The 21,369-nt window shown below is 41.1% G+C and overlaps 1 protein-coding gene across 1 annotated transcript in view; it reads right to left on the bottom strand.

The window, feature by feature from the left end:
• Window positions 1-5,502: 5,502 nt before the first annotated feature.
• The window catches only part of side-V (sidestep V), a 307,327-nt gene continuing 291,460 nt past the window's right edge, over window positions 5,503-21,369 (bottom strand). Inside the window, exons 11-18 of the mRNA XM_065239440.1 lie at window positions 16,968-17,059; window positions 16,425-16,890; window positions 10,858-10,970; window positions 9,582-9,683; window positions 9,344-9,428; window positions 8,828-8,946; window positions 7,257-7,517; window positions 5,503-7,192 (exon numbers count right to left, since the gene is read on the bottom strand). Of these exons, the coding sequence (XP_065095512.1) occupies window positions 6,896-7,192; window positions 7,257-7,517; window positions 8,828-8,946; window positions 9,344-9,428; window positions 9,582-9,683; window positions 10,858-10,970; window positions 16,425-16,890; window positions 16,968-17,059 (1,535 nt within the window). The 3' untranslated portion in view covers window positions 5,503-6,895. The remainder of the gene's footprint in view (window positions 7,193-7,256; window positions 7,518-8,827; window positions 8,947-9,343; window positions 9,429-9,581; window positions 9,684-10,857; window positions 10,971-16,424; window positions 16,891-16,967; window positions 17,060-21,369) is intronic.

Genomic DNA, 21,369 nt, shown 5'->3' with positions numbered 1-21,369 from the left:
GGAATTCCATCCGCCAGACTAAAAATATAGCGATTATAAGTAGGCCTGGCCGTTTTGATGTTTGTGCCATATCTCAGATATGCTGCAAACAAAAATGTTGACATCTGGCGTTATCTAACCTAGTTATATTCTAGGATGCTTCATCGTACTGGCTGCGTTTGTATTAGATTAGATCAAAGTAGATTGGATTAGATCATCGATGATCGATTCCATTGAGTGAGTTGTATCAAGCAACAAGCTAACATCACCTTCTGTCGAACTGTTCTGCGAGCATAGTGAGAAATTCGTGTATGTTGCCGTGGTAAACCAAACAGAAAGTCGATGAAGGTAAGGTCCCTTTTCAAATGTTACGCGAAATTTCTTAATTTTTGCTCAGTTGAAATTATCGCCAATCGAATGTCTTTTGGTTTTCAGATGGTGCTGGAGTCCAAGATTTTGAAAATTTGTGATTTCTTTGGTCTCTTTCTTGTGTTTGACCAGGAATTAGGAGGTTTTTAGAACTACATTGGAAGCAATCCTTAGTTTTTTTTGTAGTTCTCCTTATTTACCGTATGCGTGATAATGTTTGCACCATCGTACAAATAAGGTTCCCGTTTCACCTGTGCATACAATGCCTTGGTTTTCTTTGCATGCACGTAACCTATAGCTCATACCGTAGTAGGCTGTGTATAAAAGAAAATGATTTACTTAGTTTGACAGTTGCACCATGACGAAGTGGCAGCGTATTCGTGATTTGTCCCACGCGCAAATGTCGCAAAAAGATATTTCAATCACCGTGGGAGTATCCCGGTGGACCGTCAAAAGGGTTTTAGACCGAGAAAGGAAAGGACAACTATCCGCGAAGGTGGCCACAGGTCGTCCGAGGTTAGCTCGGGTTCCGAGGGTGATCGCTGATCTCAAAAGGAAGATTCGGGTGAATCCAGTGCGTTCAATAAGGAAAATGGCAAAGGAACATGGGATCATTGACTTTACGGCACGGAAGATCGTAAAGGAAGATTGCGGGGCGGGGAGCTACGAGTCGAACGAAGCAAGAAAATCTTGAACTTCCTTAAGCGAAAAAAATCCGGTAATCCTGTTCACCGACGAGAGCATGTATATTAGTTCTCTTCTGGTAAAAGACGTGGCCGACGAGCACAAGAACGTGTATCTGACCAAGCATCCTGCTAGCGTTATGGTGTTTGGATTGGTGGCTTCTGATGGCCAAAAAAGTGGACCCGGTGTTCATTCCAGAAGGGCGACAAGGTCAACACGGAGGTCTACATCGGGATTTTAAGTAAGTATGTCCGTGGATCACAGAACAGTACGGTCCGAAGCCAAATGTTGTATTTCAACAAGATGGGGCTCCGTGCCACACCTCGAACCGCACTCAGAAGTGGTTATAGGAACATCTTCCGTTCTGGACGAAGGATATGTGGCCGCCATCCAGCCCCGATCTTAATCCGCTGGATTACTCAATATGGCGCGTCATGAAGGCCAAGGCCTGTTATAAACGCCACCCGAGTACAGCAAGCCTCAGACAAACATTGACCCGTACCTGGAGAGAAATGGATCCAGACTACAATATTAGAACCTGCCGTGCATTCCGGAAGCGTGTGGAAGCCGTAATTGCAGCCAGTGGAAACTCGATCGATGATTAACATAGTTTAAGACTCTGAGAAACATCCCCCCTTTGAATAAATAAAAAAAATCAAAACGAAATTTTTGAGAATTTTTTAATTTTGACATTGCTCAATGGTGCAAACATTATCACGCATACGGTCCCTTATTCTTAGAAAGTTTTTTTTTTTTTAAATTTTGGATTAAGAAAAACTTCAAGATTAGGAGAGTTTTCATTTCAAAATAAAAAGTGAATGTTCAGGCCAATATTCTGCACATTGAGAAATTTTCAAGATTGTGAATCATAAGAAGCTTTGATGATTCAAAACTAACACAATCGGGGCCCAATCGAAAATCGTCAAGCGACGACGAAGCTATCAACCATCACTTTCAATTGAAATTCATTCTTTCGGGCAGATTCCCTTCAGCATCAATCAGTTTTCATGATGATTGTTTTGGCTTGACTTCGCCTTACATTGTCGAATGAACTTACTTTCGCATTGAAGCGGAGCTATCCAAATTCGCGCAGTTTTTCTGACTTTTGTTGATTGTTTACTCAATTCATTTGAGCGCATGCACATAGTACTGAGCACGTTGATGTCAAATTTATCATTGCTGGGTGGTTTGTTTAGCTATCAATATGGGTAATTTTGGAATCTGGGTGACGTCTAGAGATTGGAAATAGATATGCGACGTTATTTTGAAATCCAAGATGGTGGTTTCCGTTTCAAGAAAATGTGGGAAATACTGTCAAATACCCATCAATATGGGTAATTATAGAATCGGGATGTCGTCTAGAGATCCACACACAGACACCCATCAATGTGTGTATTTTTTTAATCGGGGTGTCGTCTAGAGGCCAGAAATTGATATTCGACGACATTTTGCAATTCAAAATGGCGGCTTCCGATCTAAGAAAAAGTGGGAAATACTGATGCCAACCCATCAATACGGGTATTTTTTTGAATCGGGGTGACGTCTAAGGATCGAAAATCGATATGCGACGCCATTTTAAAATCATATATGATAGCGCCTAGTTTAAAAAAAAATATGGGAAATACTGTCAAATACCCATTAATATAGGTATTTTTTTTTAATCGGGATGACGGCTAGAGACAGAAAATCGTTATTCGAAGCCATTTTAAAATCTGAGATGGCGGCTTCCGATTTCAGAAAAGTGAAAAATACTGTCAAATACCCATTACTTTTTTACTTTTTAATTGAGGTGACGTCTAGACGCCAGTAATTAATGTATGACGCCATTTGGAAATCCAAGATGGTGGAAATACTATCAAACACCTATCAATATAGGTATTTTTGGGATCGCCCAACAAACAATTTTAGCTGCAGATTAGCTTATACTGCCAAAATTTGCCTTATGCAGCTAATTTTTGCCTGTATAAGCTGAGTTGCAGCTAAAATTGTTAGTTGGGTGGCATGTCGTCTGGAGACAGGAAATCAATGTCCGACAAAATTTTGAAATCTCTCAATATTGTTATTTTTGGAATTGGGATATCGTTTAGAGGTCGGAAATCGATGACCGACTCCATTTTCAAATCCAATATGGCGGCTTCCAATTTAAAAAAAAACGGGAAATACTGTCAAATATCCATCAATATGGGTATTTTTGGAATCGGGATGTCGTCTAGAGATCCACATAACCACACACAGACACCCATCAATGTGTGTATTTTTTAATCAGGGTGACGCCTAGAGTCAAAAGTGGGAAATACTGATTGATGGGTCGAATTGGATATTTTTGGAATCGATATGTCATCTAGAGAATGAAAATCAATATTCGTCGTCATTTTGAAATCCAAGATGGTGGCTTCCGATTTCAGAAAAAGTGGGAAATGCTGCCAAAAACCTGGCTTGCTGAAACTCCTCAAATTCACTGGAGGTTTTAAAACACTCTTGCCCTGCGAGCTTAGCCAGCCCTCACCTCGAGCGAGTTGTGGCAGGAATATGGAAGAAGTAAACAAAAACTCCTCCAGAGAGAGGGAGAGTGAACTTCAGCGAAAGGATGATTGATTCCGGATGACTTTTTTGTTCGACGCAAGAAGCTCAGAGTTCACCCAGAGTGAGAGTAAGAGCATGTGATAGAGAAAATGAACATGAATGCAGGAAACCTTACTCTCATTTTATTCCGCTTCGCTCACAAGCTCTGAAGCTCAATGGAATGATTTGGCAGTAGGCATTCTACTACTCAGAAAAATGCTACCTCACTCGCGAGTGAGGCTCCATCAAGTCTGCCAAAAACCCATCAATACAGGTATTTTTGTAATCAGAATGACGTCTAGAGGCCGGAAATCGATGACCGACACCATTTTTAAATCCAAGATGGTGGCTTCCAATTTCATAAAAAGTGGGAAATACTTTCAAATGTCCATCAATATATTATCAATACTTATTTAAGGTGTTAGAGGCCAGACATCGATATTGGACGACATTTTGAAATCCAAAATGGCGGCTTTCGAGATAAGAAACAGTGAGAAATACTGATGCCGACCCATCAATATGGGTATTTTTGGGATCGGGATGATGTCTAGAGAATGAAAATTGATATCCGACGCCATTTTGACATTCAAGACGGTGGCTTCGATTTGAGGAAAAGTTCCAAATACCCTAAAATATGAGTATTTAAAAAACGGGGATGACACGTAGATGCCAGAAATCGATGTAAGTCGCCATCTTGAAATCCAAGATGACGACTTGTGGCTTCAGAAAAGTGGGAAATACTGTGGGTATTTTAAAAATTCCAGAAACCGAGGTTTGACGGCTTTGGTTAAAAAAAAAAAGTGTGAAATACTTATCTCATCTTACCTTATCTTATCTAAATTAAAGAGATTCTGTGTGAAATACTGTCGAATACCGTTCTATGTGGATATTTTTGGAATCGAGGCCGGACATCGATGTCCGACGCCATGCTTAAGATGGTGGCTTCCGATTTCAGATGAAGTGTCAATAGCCGCCTAATTGCATTCCAAAATGGCGTCGGATATCGCTTTTCGAGACCTTCGCGTCGTTTCCGTTCCGAAAATACTCATGTTATAGGGTATTTGTGTCTTTTCTTGAGCCCGATGGCCGCCATCTCTGACTCGAATGGCCACGTTAATTAAATTTTCGGTTAATATAAAATGGATGCCATCCACATTCTAGAGTACTGTAAAATTTTCAGGACGTAGGAGAAAACGCAACCAACCTACAGCTGAATTAGCCAATATGCATCTTAATTCACTTTCAAAAACTGTCATTCAGCTTTAATTTTTTGTTGGGAAATCAGTCTGATCCAAGTATTTAAAAAATCAAAATCAGTTAGTCAGAGGCTTTGAACTTTATTTTAAATCAGGTATAGTCAAATTTTTGATATGTGACATAAATCCTTGAGTATTATTTAAAACTGTGTCATTCTTGAAATTCAATTATTTGACGTAGAATAATAGACAGTGTTGTATTTTTCAGCCATAAGCTAGTCCTTGGAGCTTTGTAATGAATTTAAGCCGTTTTGGTTGGTTGGCAGCAGATTGTATTCAGTGTCGTACTGGTCAAAGCAGAATTCTCTGGTGGATGCGAGTACGAGCTTATTATATGCGTTTTGTAGACTATGCAGAACAATTCCAGATCCTTGGAAGATAATTTGAGTTCCGTTGCGACTAAAGAGGATCAATTCACGGACAATCAGCGCACATCCAAATAACCATAGTAGAGCTGTTCCAAACCCATGAACTAAAATCGTATAGTTCTGTGACGGTAAATGTGAATAAAATAGCAGTTTACAATTGATTGGTCACACATTCTAGATGATGTCCGGAGAAGGGAGTTAAAGAAGTGTATCGATTAGAACTATTGCATAGCCCACAATGCGCTGTCTATTGTGAAAATGGTTGGATCATCGACCCTTATTACCGATGTCGAACTTATCGGTGAATTGATTCCCATTTGATTTACACGGTAAACCGTGCTTAAACCGTGAAGTGACACTCATATTAAGGGCCATCGTTCATCCTCGATCGAAGGGAAGTTAGTATTTAAACCGAACATGGGTTCCTAACCGAGAAGGTTTTGGCGAAAGTCATTGAATTCCATCATTCACATACATATAGTCTCATTTTGAATGCTTTTAGGGGTTGTCCACAAACTATGCAGGGTATTTCTCAACGTAGGCAATCATGCATACCAATTTTTGGAAATTTGCATGGACACTCGCTAAACGTCACCAAACCCTACGTGGCTTATGAACAGCCCCTCAGTTACCTTTCCGAAGTATTTCAATCATTTCCCGTGATAGTCCCAAACCTGTCCCAACCACGTGACCACCACTGTATCCACCCAAAAGTATCCCTACATACTGTAGTAGTACCGTTGACCGAAAGCGATATGGCAAATAAACCGAAAACAACCAACCACGAATGTCAACACCTACAGGCGCTTTATCTTGTATGTTAGTATCTGGTCTCTTCCTTTGACTGACTTGTTCAAGCGATATTAAACTCTCATTTTTCGATATCACATCACAAAAAGAAATCGATCGTAGCAGGCGCAGGGGTAAGACGCCCGCTCTTTGCTCACACTGCTTTCCCCCTTTCACCTAGTGTCAGTCCCTATGTCTGCGCGGCCTTCCTAGATGCCTATATGTAAATAAAGGATTCTTCTATACACTTTTTTTTCTGTTGACTTAAACTAGGTAGGCGTTGATAACGAACGATGAAAGCGCACATGTGTATGATAATGGAGAGAGAGAAAAAAGACATTCCAGCGTCTGTGTTTGCACAAGTATTTCATTTTATGGCCGCTCTTGTCACACTATCGGTCTGGGTATCGCCAGTAGTCGAACCAAAAGTTGAAACATGTGGTTGTGTTGATGGATGGAAAGGGAAGGGGTAGTGGATAAAATCAGTAAAATTGTTCAACAATTTTCATCTCATCCTGGGTGTTCCCTAAACGTGTGTTGAAATTCGTTTTTCCTTTCACTTGTTTAACAATAATTTAGCTAAGCTTACAGGCTACACGTACAAAAAAAAATCTTGGTTGGATTTTGTTCATATGTACACACGATTGATTTGTTTTCATTAGACTATCGGTCAGTTTTGTAATAGCTTACCTAGGGTAATTCCTAACTAGTTGATCGGGATGAACCACGGTGTGACGACGATGGCAAGCAGCTTCCAGTGCGGAGTTGGAAGCTTTCATTGTTTATGAAAATTGACTGTTTTGTGGACTTGTTTGGGTTCTTCCAAGTGTAGAACAACGGTTGTCATGGAAGCCGTTAGTGTTGTGACCGCCGCCTACCTTACTGCTATCATTTGTCCAGCGATGCCAGCTCGGCGTAGTTCGTCGTCAGCAGGGGCATTTTGGCGGTGTAGATTTGGGACGTCGCGAAGCCGCTGGGCGTCGCCTGGGACGTACTGAGCATGCTATCGTACGTGTTGGGCGTAAAGTCCCGCAAAGGCAGTCTTGTGTAGATGTTCGGGGACGTTGTCCGCGCTGGCAGCACGGTCGTCGTCGTTCCCGATGGATTAGTGCTACCGTACGCACTCCGAACCGGGGAGTTGTAGATCGCATAGCTCGGATTGGTTGTGAGGGAAAGTTCACCGAACTGAGGGCCAGAATAAGTAAAATTTAGATTACAAGAATCAAATTAAACGACAGATGGTGATTACCTTTTTCAGACCGTTTCCGGTGGGTGACAGGTGAGTCGGTGAATAGTTTACCACCAGTGGTAGCGGAGGTTGCGTAAATTTCAACCGCTCCGCATCCAATGCTAGCCGCTCGAACTGCTTCTCATCGTCGTCCTCGCTGTTCTCGTGTGGTATCACGTCCGGATTCTTGTCGTCGATGCTCGAGTGACTTCCGATGTTTCGACTCAGTGGCTCGGCACTGCCTTTGTCCTGCTCGGTCGTAGCAGCCGGGTGATGTTTCTTCTGCATCAAAGAGTAAAGATAAATGGTGGTGATGAGCAATGAGCGTGGGAAGGAAGAGAAGCTTGCATTTCAAAAGCGAGTGAATGTAGTTCGTTTGCTTTTATTACAATGATTATCTGAAATAATATGGAAAGAGACGTTGAGATATCGAATAACCTTCTGGTACGTTTTTTTTTTCATTTGACTGGCTGGAGGAGCCAACGAATGAGATTGAACGAGAGAGAGAGAGAGTCTAATTAAGAGGAAAACAAATTAAATTGAAAGCTTCGTTCCTGGGTCCGGAATTAAGTACATTCTGCCGCGTGCAGTGCATACACAAAAGAGAAAACTTCAATCACTGCAAATCTGGAAATTGAACAACCTTCGTCTAGTAGGAATGGCGTGGGGAACTATGGCAACAGAGCTGCTCTTTGTGCGAATGGTTCACCGACAACCAATCGGCCAAGGTTTACATAGGGATACCGTTTTTCAGATAATAATCGATTTTTAAATAGTCGGGGTACTGTGTTATCTGACTTATAACAAATATCAGAGGCATACTTTGCTTTTAGTATAGAAATTAGGTTATGTACACAATCGTGCAAAAAGACTCTTAATTGGTTGAAAAAGTCATTTCATAAAGGTCAAAAATCCACCTTCAAAACGTTTGCACCTTCTCTAAATCTAAATATTTTTGATTCATGCTCGAGGACATCTCTTTCGAAGCCATTTTGAACCAGGAAATCGAACGAATGCTAGGTTTCATGAACATTCGAAACAAAAGCCGTGGTTGATAGCCCTGATTGTAAAAGCTATGTTAAAACAAACAAAATTTACAAAACCTTAACAAACATTTGTAAACAGGATTTCTTCATTCGTAATCGATAAAATCGCATTAATCGACTATTTTCGGACATCCCGACATGTCAGACAGCGCAGTAGTAATGCAAATGCGATGCAATGCAATTGGCTGGTTGGCAATCTCTAATGAACGATCTTTGAAACCAACATACCGACAGTAGTACTATAGATTGGATTTGAAGAGGATTCGCTTTAGGTTGGAATTAAGGTTGGCAATTTAGCTTTCAGCGGTGGATTGTCGTCGATGAATGATTAAACTTGTGTGATCATTTTGGTTGATTGTGAATTTCGATTCCTTCATTCGTAATTGGAAATCACACGCCAGCACAGTAGTCTAAGTATAGCATTGAAATGTAATTGAATTACTGCTTATCAGCAATCAATCGTTTGAAGATAGATTTTTCCATTTCATCATCATTCATCGGAAACAAACAGGGAAGCGCCCCACCGCAAAACCGATTCAAACTTACCTTCGTTTTAAACTTGACGAAAATGATGACGCAAATGGCGACGAGGAAGAGCGTCACGGCGGCCCCCACCAGTGCTCCCAGCAGTGGCGTAAGCTGAACCAGTACCGCCTTCGAGGGTGCTGCGTTGTTCGAAGGAGTACGCCGGATGGAAGATAGAATTGAGTGAAAATAAGAAGATAAGTTTGACTCTTGCTCTTTGCTGGAAATTGGAACCATCGTGTGTAGCCATGCTTAGCTTCTTCCTTGTTCTCTGGCTGCGATACCGGAACAAGAGCCTATGTTTTGAATGTGGACAGCAAAAAAAAAAAACCTAATCATAATCAGCTTAGTTTCTCCGCATAGAATGAGCTTCGCATGGCGTACTGTGATGTTCCGGAACCGTTCTGGGGAAGGAAAAACGTTGACAACTAGGTAACTGCGTGACAGCGAACAAACAAAGCAGGCCGGTGCCGTCATCGTTCTTCTCGTCTGGTGAGTGGAGAAGGAGCAGGAATTCTGTTGTGATAGTCAACTTACCTGTCCGGAGCAATGGAGCAGGCAGTGTCTGAGCCTTGACGCGGTAGCTGGTGGGCGCCGTTCCCTGAAGATTGAATGGTGTGATCTGTTGGGCGAGATAACGAGATGGTTGTTTGGTGACAGTGGGTTTCGTGAAAAGTCGACGGAAACAAGATGAAAATCGTATTATCTGTTATTATCCAGTTGGGCTGATAAGTGAGTGGCTCTGGCACAGACTTTGGGCACAATTTTCACTTACCTTGATGATGAACCTGGTATCGCTCGGAAGCTTCTTTAGCAGCATCTCTGAGCCGTGGAAAGTGATGCTGAACAGGAGCTTCTTCGTTTGTTCGTCGAAAATCTGTAGTAGTGTTGTTTGAACCAAAAAATCAAAGTTAGAATGTTGTTAAATACCTTCTGATGGAGCAGAACGCTTGAAGGAAACGTTTATTTCAATGAAAGGATCAACTTTTCTCTCCCGTTGCGCGGTTTTCTTTTCAACGGTAGCCAGAGTGTTGTTCAGACTTGGGGCTGTGCTAGCGATGACAAAACTGAAGCTGATTTTTAATTGCCAGAAGCCCTCGGTCCAGATTTGCAACAAGAGGAGAAAAAACTAGCCTACCCATGATGATGAACGGAGCGGATAGGGTTTGTTCAAATATAACGTAACGCAATTTTTTACCGTCGCAAATGTACAATCCAATTCCACGTAACACATAACGCGTGGTAATTTTCGGAAAGTCAAAATAATACATTGTATCGCCTCAAACATAGATCTTTCTAGATCTGCAAGACGATAATTTTTCATATTTTTTAGCGTATAGGCTTGATTTATTTGGTGGTAATGTAAAATACACTGATCTCTAGACTGATCTAGTAATCCGATTTGAATACTACTGAAAATTTACATAAAAGGAATTTGTAATATTTTTATAGAAAACCAGGTTAATGTGTTCGTGAAATTATTTAAATATTTAAATTGAAATAACTAAAATTAAATAACAGTGCTGCAAAATCTCGACAATACATGGCGATATTCAAAATTCTGGTTTGGTCACTCATTTAAACTAACAGTTATCGTCAAGGCAAACCATGTCAATTGTCAGCGGCAATGCTGTCAGTGACAAACATGTGCAGACACAGAATGTACAAAATTACACATTTTGTTACCAGGTGATTCTTTGTCATTAACGAACAAATTAATGAGATTTTGACCAAGGTTTTTTTGAGGATCAAGTCTGTCAGTGACTATGTGAAAAACAATTTGAAAACAATGATAAATCTCAGCACTGCTAAATAAATCGAATAATATTGATCCCACTTCTAAATGCATTACGTAATATGTGACCGAACCAATTGCTAAACGTGACATTTCCAAGCTGCCTGATATTTTAATTTAGGGAAAAAGAGAGATGCAGAGAAAAGTTCATCCTAGCATGCTTGGGTTGGGTTGGTTTGGGTTTTTCAGACCCACACGCCAACTGCGACATTCGGGGAGGAAAGAGAAGAGCTATAGGCGGGAGATGATCACTTACGTCAACATGGAACTGCTGCGGAATGCCTCCGTCCTTGCCGGCGATGCATGACACATGTACCGTGTAAGCGGTCACATTTGATATTGTGCAACTTTTAATTGGATCAGGTACGTCTGACGATGGGGATGTGTGTTTGAGAGGAAGAAGGAAGAAGTAGTAAAAAATAATTAATTAGAAAGGACCCTATTTGGTTGCTTGCTGTGGAACTAGTACGTTCAGTATTTGAAGATGATGTATTGTGACAGAGGTGTGATGCCAGATGGTAGTGTTGCGAATGAGTATTTCATTGGTTGAACGTTAATTGTTTTTACTACTCGTGGCAGCCTAATAAACGCTCAGAATGGAAAACTCCCATAGCCAAAAGGAGCAATAAACTATTGAAAATGAGCAATAGGCTAGTGGAAAGTACCGTATGCGTGATAATGTTTGCACCATCGTACAAATAAGGTTCCCGTTTCACCTGTGCATACAATGCCTTGGTTTTCTTTGCATGCACGTAACCTATAGCTCATACCGTAGTAGGCTGTGTATAAAAGAAAATGATTTACTTAGTTTGACAGTTGCACCATGACGAAGTGGCAGCGTATTCGTGATTTGTTCCACGCGCAAATGTCGCAAAAAGACATTTCAATCGCCGTGGGAGTGTCCCGGTAGACCGTCAAAAGGGTTTTAGGCCGAGAAAAGAAAGGACAACTATCCGCGAAGGTGGTCACAGGTCGTCCGATGTCAGCTCGGATTCCGAGGGTTATCGCTGATATCAAAAGGAAGATTCTGGTGAATCCAGTGCGTTCAATAAGGAAAATGGCAAAGGAACATGGGATCAGTGACTTTACGGCACGGAAGATCGTAAAGGAAGATTGCGGGGCGAAGTCGAGGGCACGGAAAAAAACTCACATGATTACCAACCGCATCCGGGAGCTACGAGTCGAACGATGCAAGAAAATCTTAAACTTCCTTAAGCGAAAAAATCCGGTACTCCTGTTCACCGACGAGAAAAACGCAATCATTTCCGTTAAACTCTTAAACTTGAAGTTTTCGGTTTGGCGAAGAACTTTGGATTTGAATGATCTATGCCGACAACCTACAAGCTTCTCCCACAATTTTTTCATCCACAGCTTGGTTGCTCTATACAATCTGAAAGGTGGTATTAGATTAATTGTTGATCAGAAAGATCTTCGATTCAACGATTGCGGATGTCACCGGATATAATCATGAACTCTAACAGTTTCTTCGCGTATCCTAGTTGGTAAAGCACTTGAACTTCCATATAATAAAGCTGCAGATTTGGATGGTAAGTTCCAATACGGAACCACCTTCTTTGGATCCAATTGCCAAGATCTACAGGATGAGTTGTTTAAGAATGGTTGCAACTTGCTTGGAAAGGCTATCTTCTACTCCCTGTTCTACTCGGGAATCACCAAAGAACCTCTCGAAGCGTACATCTATTCCAGTCTGGTCTACTACCAGAAAGTCAACCACTTAACCCAGGATAAAATGCACGTTTCTCGACCTACAACTGCAATGGGCCTATCAGCTATTGTAAACAAAACTTTGTAAGCCCTTTCCTCGCAAAGCATAAGCAGCCCACACAAACCAACTTGAGCACCTAAAGATTTTATCTCAAATAGGTTATCTGAAAGACATGATTTCAATTTTAGGACAGTAGAAGATCTTCAGAATAATGCTTGGATCAACCTGAAGTATTGAAAAATATCCAAGGCTTAGGAGATCTCTGATCACCTGATGATCTTAGGAATGTTTTCTGAGACGCCGATCAACCTCATGTCTTGAAAAAATACCTTAAGGATTTCATTAAGATCACTGATCACTTGATGCTTTTTATATACTTTCTGATCATCCTGGTGCTATGCTTGAATATCTATCTGAGAGACGTGATTTGAATTGTTGAACAGTTGATTTGGAATAAAACTTAATCATCCTGAAGTATTGAACAAATATCCAAAGAAGTTTTAGGAGGTATCTGATCACCTGAAGGTCTTTAGAATAATTTTTGATTAACGTGGTGTCAGAATATCTGAGAGACGCAATTTGAATTGTTGGATACCTTCAGAATGGTACCTATTTTACCTGAAGGATTGAAAAAATATCTTGAAGATGTCTTATCACCTGATGGCATTTGCAATAATTTCTGAGCAGCCTGGTATATGAGAATATCGAGAAGACGTGATTTGAATTACTGGACAGTAGGAAATCTTGAGAATAATTTATCAACCAGAAGCAGGCATGGAAAATCATTTGCATTTATTTCGTACATTCATTGACATTCATTTGCCTCTAACTTTTTTCATCAACAGAATTCCGTAAAATTATGTATCAAGCTTTTGTAGGTTGTATAATCAACTACAAATTTTCTCAGGAACTCAAATCTGTATCTCTTATGCATGATGAACTAGAGAGAGCAGAACATATTATTGCTTTTCGGTGAATGTAATTTACATTCACTCAAAAACAATGGTGGGTTCAGTTTGCTCTTTTTCATAATGCATAAGAGATACAGATTTGAATTGTTGACAAAAGTTGTAGCTAATTATAAAACCTACAAAAGCTTCATGCATTACTTTACGGAATTTTGTTGATGAAAAAAGTTAGAGACAAATGAATGTAAATGAATGTACGAAATGAATGTAAATGATTTTCCATGCCTGACCAGAAGTATTGAAAAAATCCAGAGATCCGCAGTGCCCAGGGATCCCGGAAAACACCGTGTTATAAGATGTGGCCTCCACGATACCCTGTATCCAGGGGTGAGTCGGGGTCTCAGATGTAAGGGCTTGTATCACGCTGTACGAATCGGATAGCACCAGTATGGGCCGGTCCGAGGGTGTTGTAACGGCAACAAAGATGGCCGCAGCTTCGGCGGAGAAAACCGAGAATTGTAGCGGTAGGCTGCTACTCATCGGTGCTTAAATTCCGGCTACTCCAATTCCGACCCCGGCTCGGGAAAGCGATCCGTCCGTGTATATGTGGGCATGGGTTGGGTAGTCCGAACCTAGCAGTTCGGCTACTGTTCTCCTCAGCGCTGCAGAGTTATCTCCAGCCTTACGGGGAATAATCATCGAACACGAAGGGACAACCACACGAGATCCAGATAACATCGTCGACGTCTTGGCAATCACTTCGCCTCCCTATCATCAATTGAAGGTTATGATGAGAATTTCCACCAGATCAACGACCCGTCCATTGACTCAATTGTTAACATGTAAATCCCTGAATAAGACGACTCAGCAATCAACCAGTCATTTAGTATACGCGAGTTCTCTCTTGCATTATCGAAGGCCAAAGGAGGGTCCGCTGGACCAGACGAAGTTGGATACCCTCTTATTCGAAACCTTCCCATGGCCGAGCAGGTAAAATTCCTGGAACTGCTCAATCAAGAATGGCTGCAGGACTCTTTCCCGGAAAATGGAGGCAGAGCCCCACAGTTCCGATCCCAAAACCGAACCCCTCACGACACGGAGTCGATAAATTTCTACCAATCTCGCTGACCTGTTGCGCATCTAAACTGATGGAGAGGATGGTGAACCGAAGGCTCATGGATTTTCTGGAAGATGGAAGGTTACTCGATCGCTGACAACATGCCTTCATCGCTGCCACCACCTCCGATGAACGACCGATAGCCATCTTCACCGACTCCGCCAGCGTGGTTGCTGCTCTTGAGGCCTAAACGAGTAGACACCCCTGGATCCAGGTGATCAAGGAACATGCACCAAATAATACAATATTCGTTTGGATCCCAGGGCACTCTACAGGGAAATGTAGAGGCGGACCAGCTAGCAGCCTCTGGTCAGCACATGGCCAAATATACGCGAGAGGTCCCAGGATCTGATCTGAAAAATGGGTAACCAAAATTATTGACGACTGGATAGCAGCTAGAACACCAGCTATTCGAAAATTAAAAGAGAATATTACTAGATAGGTCGATCCATCACTGCACCGGGAGCAGTTCGTGATATCCCGTCTCCGAACTGGCCATACAAACATCTTCCACTACTACAAAAATATGATTTGACTCTTCAAACCTAGCAAAACTAAGTCCATCTCTTCCGAATCACAGCAAAAATCACAGAGAATCGTGATTTCATCTAGGACAGCTTCTATCAGGTCCTCACTTCAGTCGAGTTCATCTATGTCGGATATTATTGTCAGTCATTAGCCTTAATTGGTGTGGACTTCGATAGGACAACCACAGGACTAAATAGCGATGTCCATAGCATATTGAAAGACGGTGTATCTGTAATGCAATATGCTCTTGAATCACGAATCGCCCACGTTTGTCATCCGTGTGGAGCTGAGTGGATTGGATGGAATCTTCTCGAGTTCTATATAGACGCCGGATAAAGTGATTCGGCTGAAGTCTACGGTGGCTGAGAATCCTATTTTCAAAGCATGAGAGTTCTTCAGGGGGAGGCATCATAATCAGCGATACGATAGGCTTGGGTTATGTTTTTGAGGACACGCACTTCTGAGTCGATCAGATGTTCTATGTCTATGTCCATGTTGCTCCTAGCGTAGGATTGAATTATGCTTGAACACCGTATTGGTTTGATGGTTTCCAGTTCCTCTTCCATCTCCCGACCCGCTAACGCTCTAATGAGAGTGAAGGTGAATGTTTGTCATGATCCATCAGAGAAATTGAGAATGTAAGCAAAATTCCAAAGTCATAACTTTCAGGGTTGCCAAATACCTTGATAAGCATACTTTGTGTGCTTGATAGGTACGTTCGGCACAGCGCTTGGCACAGCTTAAGGTGTGCACAGTTGAATACCCCTTGGTGTTATCAAAATTTTCAATGATAGATTTTTTTTTAATTTATCGTATCTTAACAAACAATGTTAGTTTAAAGATCAGCTTATACAGGCAAATAAGGCCTTATGCTGCTAAAACAGAATTATTCAGCTTTAAACAAGCTTAATGTTTTTTGGAATTAGTTCGTGAACAAATTTCCATGGAACACTGACCCACCCTATTGCGCATTCTCCATTCAAAACTTTATTCTAAGAGGCAAAGGATATCTTCTCTATAAGCTTCTCATCCCTTTGAGATATGATACTATGCAACCAACTTTCGTTAGAGTTTAAAAAGCATTGTCAAATTTATCATACCTATTCTTCCGATGAATTATTGTCTATATGTGATTACAAAAACTGTAAATCGTTTTCCATATACCTACATACAAGCAATGATTTTCACAGAGAAAATATCAATTGAGCTTAAGTAGGCCATTGCGTCCTACAATTGTGTCACAATTTTGTTGCTCATGAGCTTCGGGATCCGGTCTCTAATCTAATCCATTCGCCTATCGAAATATCGTTGTAATTCATCGTCGACTTCACGTAAATCTCTATGCTACTAATTCAGTTACTAAATGTAGAGACTGCGTACCTCGCATTCGCAACACACACCACGACGAGGCATCACACCGCTTTCGTCAGGAATATAGAATCATTAAACATAACCTACAACCCGAGCACTCTGAATACACACACACACAAACAGAGCGCATCGGACCACGATAATCCACCATTGAATGGAACGATAATACCCACCTGCCACCAGAATATGATAGAGGCAGTGGCCACTCTGGCCGTACGTGTTGGTAGCCGTGCAGGTGATCGTACCAAAGTTGGTGAACGATTCGATCCGGTACAGGTACAGCTGGCCGTCGATGAGGTCCGGCTTCGGCGGTTCGGGCTTCCTCCGCATCGTTAGCTTCTGATTCGGCCCAACTAGGAGATTGTGGCTACTGCCGGACGGGGATGACTGCGATGACTGCGACGATGGCAATAGGCGGTGGTGGTGATGGAGATGGTCCCCGTGGGATAACGACGACGACGACGACGATGATGATGATGAGGATGAGGATGAGGATGATGCTGCCGAGCTGTGGTCCAGCCCGAGCTGATGTTGGTGCTGCTGCTGGAGTGGTTCGACGAATTCGACGTTCGTGTACGGCGGCAGCTCCAGCATGCTTTCCAGTGAGTTATTAAACTGCCACCGGAAGAGTAGGTTGTGCTGTGGGTGGGCGGGATGAGGTTTAGGTATTAATGGTTCAGCAATTTACGAACATTTAATGCGAATAAATAAATTACCATCGGATTAGCGTCGATATCGCAAGTGATGTTAACTGTTTGCTTAACAGCGGCACGTATTATTTGTGCTTCTGATTTGCAAACCGGTGGATCTGTGGGGACGAGAAAGAAAGAGAAAGAGAGGGGGGATTTGAGCCTTGCGTATGATATATTTAATGGCTTGTTTGAGAAGGAATTTGGACGTGTTACTTTGTAATGGCAGCAGGCTGTGACAAATGTGTGCGTGGGTTGGCATGGGAGCGAAAATTGGACGGAAATGGATGATGGTTGATGAGATTGGGGGTCAGGATGAATATTTGAGTAGGTGTGTTTTTGTTTGCCATTTGTTCGTGGGTGTTTGTCATGAATATACGGTAGAATGATGAATCCTGTCGCAAGAGAGAGATGTGTATCGTAGGCGCTTTGTTTGATAATAAACGAAAAATTGGTTATCATATTTTTGCACTGTATGTGGAAATTGGTTTTTATCATAGCATATGGTTTTTTTTGTGTTTGTGAGTTCCACACGGAGGTTATTTTTTATTGCGTTATTGGCGACTAGTTCATCTCGTCCCACACGCAGATGAAATCTGTTGCACACACAGAATATTTATATATGAATTTAAACCTTTGCGTTACATTTCCTCTCGTTTTGGTGTGAGCAACAGTTGGCATAAACCACGAAATGCTCTGCAAGCTTGAATATAACATTGCTGATTTATGCGATACTGTGATGAAAATTAAAAGAGTAATTTGGGAATTAGGTAACTGCAAACAAAATGAATCTGGTGAGCCAGTCGTTCGAAAACACATGGTTATTAGCACAGTTTTTACATGCTGATTAGCATTGGCGCAACAATTTATTATTATTTTTATTTTTTATTGACTATATAATAGGAATTTGACATGACATGTAAACCAAAATTATGTTTTAATTTTTTTTTAAAGACATGAAAATTCTATCAACTTGAAGCTAAAATTTCGATCCGTATCAGTGACCTTAACGATAAGTCCAATGCTCTGTCTGTACCTAATGTAGAAACTGTACCATTAGTATAAACTGATATGGTATCGAAAGGGATAATGTAGATTTGAAATATGATTTGAAATTCAAAATCATTTCTCGCTACACAATGTTTCATGTTTTCATAAAGTTATGACATGTGGATTTTTAGCAGTGTATTAAGATGATTCCGGAAATGATCTGGTGTATCTGTGCATCATCTTAACACACTTATAACAATCCACATGTCATAACTTTATGAAAACATTGATAAATTATATTGAATAACATCGCGTCACTTTGACATTTTTTTTCATTCCATTGAGATCATAAGCTGAAAGTGAGTAAAACATGGTGTTGACCATTGTATTAGAGATGAAAGAGAGTAAATTTTAGACTCCTGCTGAATTATACGATATTCAAATAGATCTGAAAATGATTTTAGAGAATAATAATAAAGAACGATGATACATATTTCTTTTCTGGAAGCAATTCAATGAAGTGTCAATGTAGCCAATATCAAGGCAAACATCTGATAAAAGAAATTTGATTACGTTCTCTCCTTAACCCTCCGTTACTCGCGCTGTTGTACTTTGTACAACACACATGAGTTTTCCATTGCCATTTTGCAGCCGAGCTACCAATCGATCTGAAATCAACGAGTATTCCTCAAAAAACTTGTTTTGATCTAAACAAGCTAAGCTTTGATTACAGTAAACACCTAAAAAATGCGGATAATAGGGAAAATGTAAATGGAAACCGCGTAAACTGTGGCCATACTACGTGGGATTTGACTGAATTGATTACAACATGGAATATATCGAGATCCTGACCAGATAGAAAGTTACTGTCTCGAACAAAGTTGTTCAAGGGATCATAGCCTTGTCGCTGGCGGACAGTAGTTCAGAATTTTCTCACTACGTAGCGCTAGCATACATGTGAAATTCTCGCATGTGATATATCTCGAGATCTTGACCAGATAGAAAGTTACTGTCTTCGACAAAGTTTTTCATGAGGTCAAAGCCTATTGCTTGGTGCTCAATGTTCAAAATTTGCTCACTACGCGACGCTAGTATACACGTGAAATTCTCATATAAAATATCTCGAATTCCCAATCATATAGAAAGGTACTGTCTTCGGCATAGTTGTTCAGGAGATCAAGGCCTTTTGGCAGGTGGACAGTAGTTCAGAGTTTTTTTCACTTTGAGGTGCTACTATACATGTGTAATTCTCGCATATAAAATATCTTTAGGTCCAGATAAAAAGTAAGGAAATTCTCAACTATTGTGCACCAAGCAATAGGCTTTGATCTCCTGAACAACTTTGTCGAAGAAGACAGTAACTTTCTATCTGGTCAGGATCTCGAAACAAACCACATGCGAGAATTTCACGTGTATACTAGCGCTACGTACTGAGAAAATTTTGAACTACTTTTCACTAGCGAAAAAGTTATGAGCTCTTGAACAACTTTGTCGCCGACAGTAACTTTCTATCTGATCAGTATCTCGAGATATTTTACATGCGAGAATTTCGCGTGTATACTAACGCTACGTAGTTTGAAAATTCTGAACTATTGCGCACCAAGCAATAGGCATTGACTTCATGAACAACTTTTTCGAAGACAGTAATATTTTACCTGTTCAGGATCTCGAGCTATAGCATACGCGAGAATTGTACACGTTTACTAGTGCCACATGGGGAGAAAATTCTGGGCTACTGCCCACCATCCAAAAAGTCTTGACTCCTTGAACAAGTTTGCCCAAAACAGTAACTTTCTATCTGCTCAGGATCTTGAGATATTCAATATGAGAATTTCACGTGTACACAGCTATTGTATATGCGAAAATTGAACGTATATACTAGCGCCACGTAGTGAGAATCTTCTGAACTACTCTCCACCAGCAAAAAGGTTATGATCTCTAGAACAACTTTGCGCAAGACAGCAATTTTTTATCTGGTCAGGATGTCGAGGTTTCCCATGTTGTAACCAATAAAGTCAAATCCCACGTAGTACGGACACCGTATACGCGATTTCCATTTACATTTTCTCTATTATCCACATTGTTTGGGAGTTAATTTTGATAAAAGTTTAACTTGTTTAGTTAAAAACAAGTTTTTTTCAGAAATACCCGTTGGTTTTATATCGATTGGTCTCGGCTGCAAAATGGCAATGGCAATACAAAGTACAACGCGCGAGTACTCGTGTTACAAAAGTTGGCGCGATTAACGGAGGGTTAAATCTACTATTACTTTTCACGATGTTGTCAGATGTAGATAATTTCGGTGGTGTTCTGCAGTGTTTTTGTTGTACTTTCTATCAAAAGTTATCTGATGTGCCACCATTTACCACCCCATGATTAGAAGATTGCCGTCTGCATTAGTCGTCGTATGGCCTCAAACAGGCATCAAAAGCCTGGAACGATCGACTCCACAATTACATCTTCGGATTAGGATTCAACAGAAGTGGTATCGACCAATGTTTATATCTTCGTGGTGAGGGCAAACAGAAAAGGGGCCTCCCTTAGCTCAGTCGGAAAAGGTGCAGCTACAAAGCAAGACCATGCTGGAGGTGGCTGGGCTCAATTCCCGGTCCGGTCTAGGAATTTTTCGGGTTGGAAAATTTCTCGACTTCCCTGTGCATAGAAGTATGATTGGACTTGCCACACAATTATACCAATGCAAAAATGGTACAGGCATCGAAAGCTCTAAATTAATAACTGTGGAAGTGCATCTAGAATACTTAGTTGAGAGCACGCAATAAGCTAATATGCGATATGCAATAAGCTTGAAATGCGAAGAAGAAGAAGAAGAAGAAGAAGAAGAAGAAGAAGAAGAAGAAGAAGAGGGCAAAAATACATCTTTGTGATTGGCCACGATTTGAACGAGATTCGAACCGTCAAGGCGCGCGTGTCAAAGGAATTCGAAATGACAGATTCTGGGGAAGTGACTAGTTTCCTCGGAATGAAGATCGAGAGAAACCTGAAGAAGTGAGTTCTGCGGATAAGCCAGCGTCGTTATTTGGAAGACTTTCTTGAGCGTTTCGGCTTGACAGATTGTAGGCCCTGTTCCAATGGAGTGTCGTCTACGGTTGGACAAAGGAAAGGAGTCAGAGCGAACCAAAAACCCTTATAGAGAGCTAGTGGGGTGTCTGATGTACTACGTGACCTTAACGATCTTTTTGCGGTGGTCAACTACTACAGTCACTTCCAGAGCTGTCCGACCGAGGAACACTGGAAATATCTTAAGCGGGTGCTAAGATATATCAAGGGGTCATTAGACGTGGGATTTTATGTGAAGACAACGACAAGGCAGAAATTATTACGGCGTTTTGCGATGTGGATTTGGCGAACGACGTCGTCGATAGACGTTCACTATCAGGATACGTTTTCAAGACTTTTGGGTGTACAACGACTTCGCTGA

Source organism: Ochlerotatus camptorhynchus, unplaced genomic scaffold (genome assembly GCF_037179485.1).
Source record: "Ochlerotatus camptorhynchus isolate MF236.1 unplaced genomic scaffold, CSIRO-AGI_Acam_v1.1 ptg000055l, whole genome shotgun sequence".
NCBI lineage: Eukaryota > Metazoa > Arthropoda > Insecta > Diptera > Culicidae > Ochlerotatus > Ochlerotatus camptorhynchus.
The sequence above is the reverse complement of the archived record's forward strand: the minus strand, read 5'-3'. Positions and strand labels throughout refer to the sequence as shown.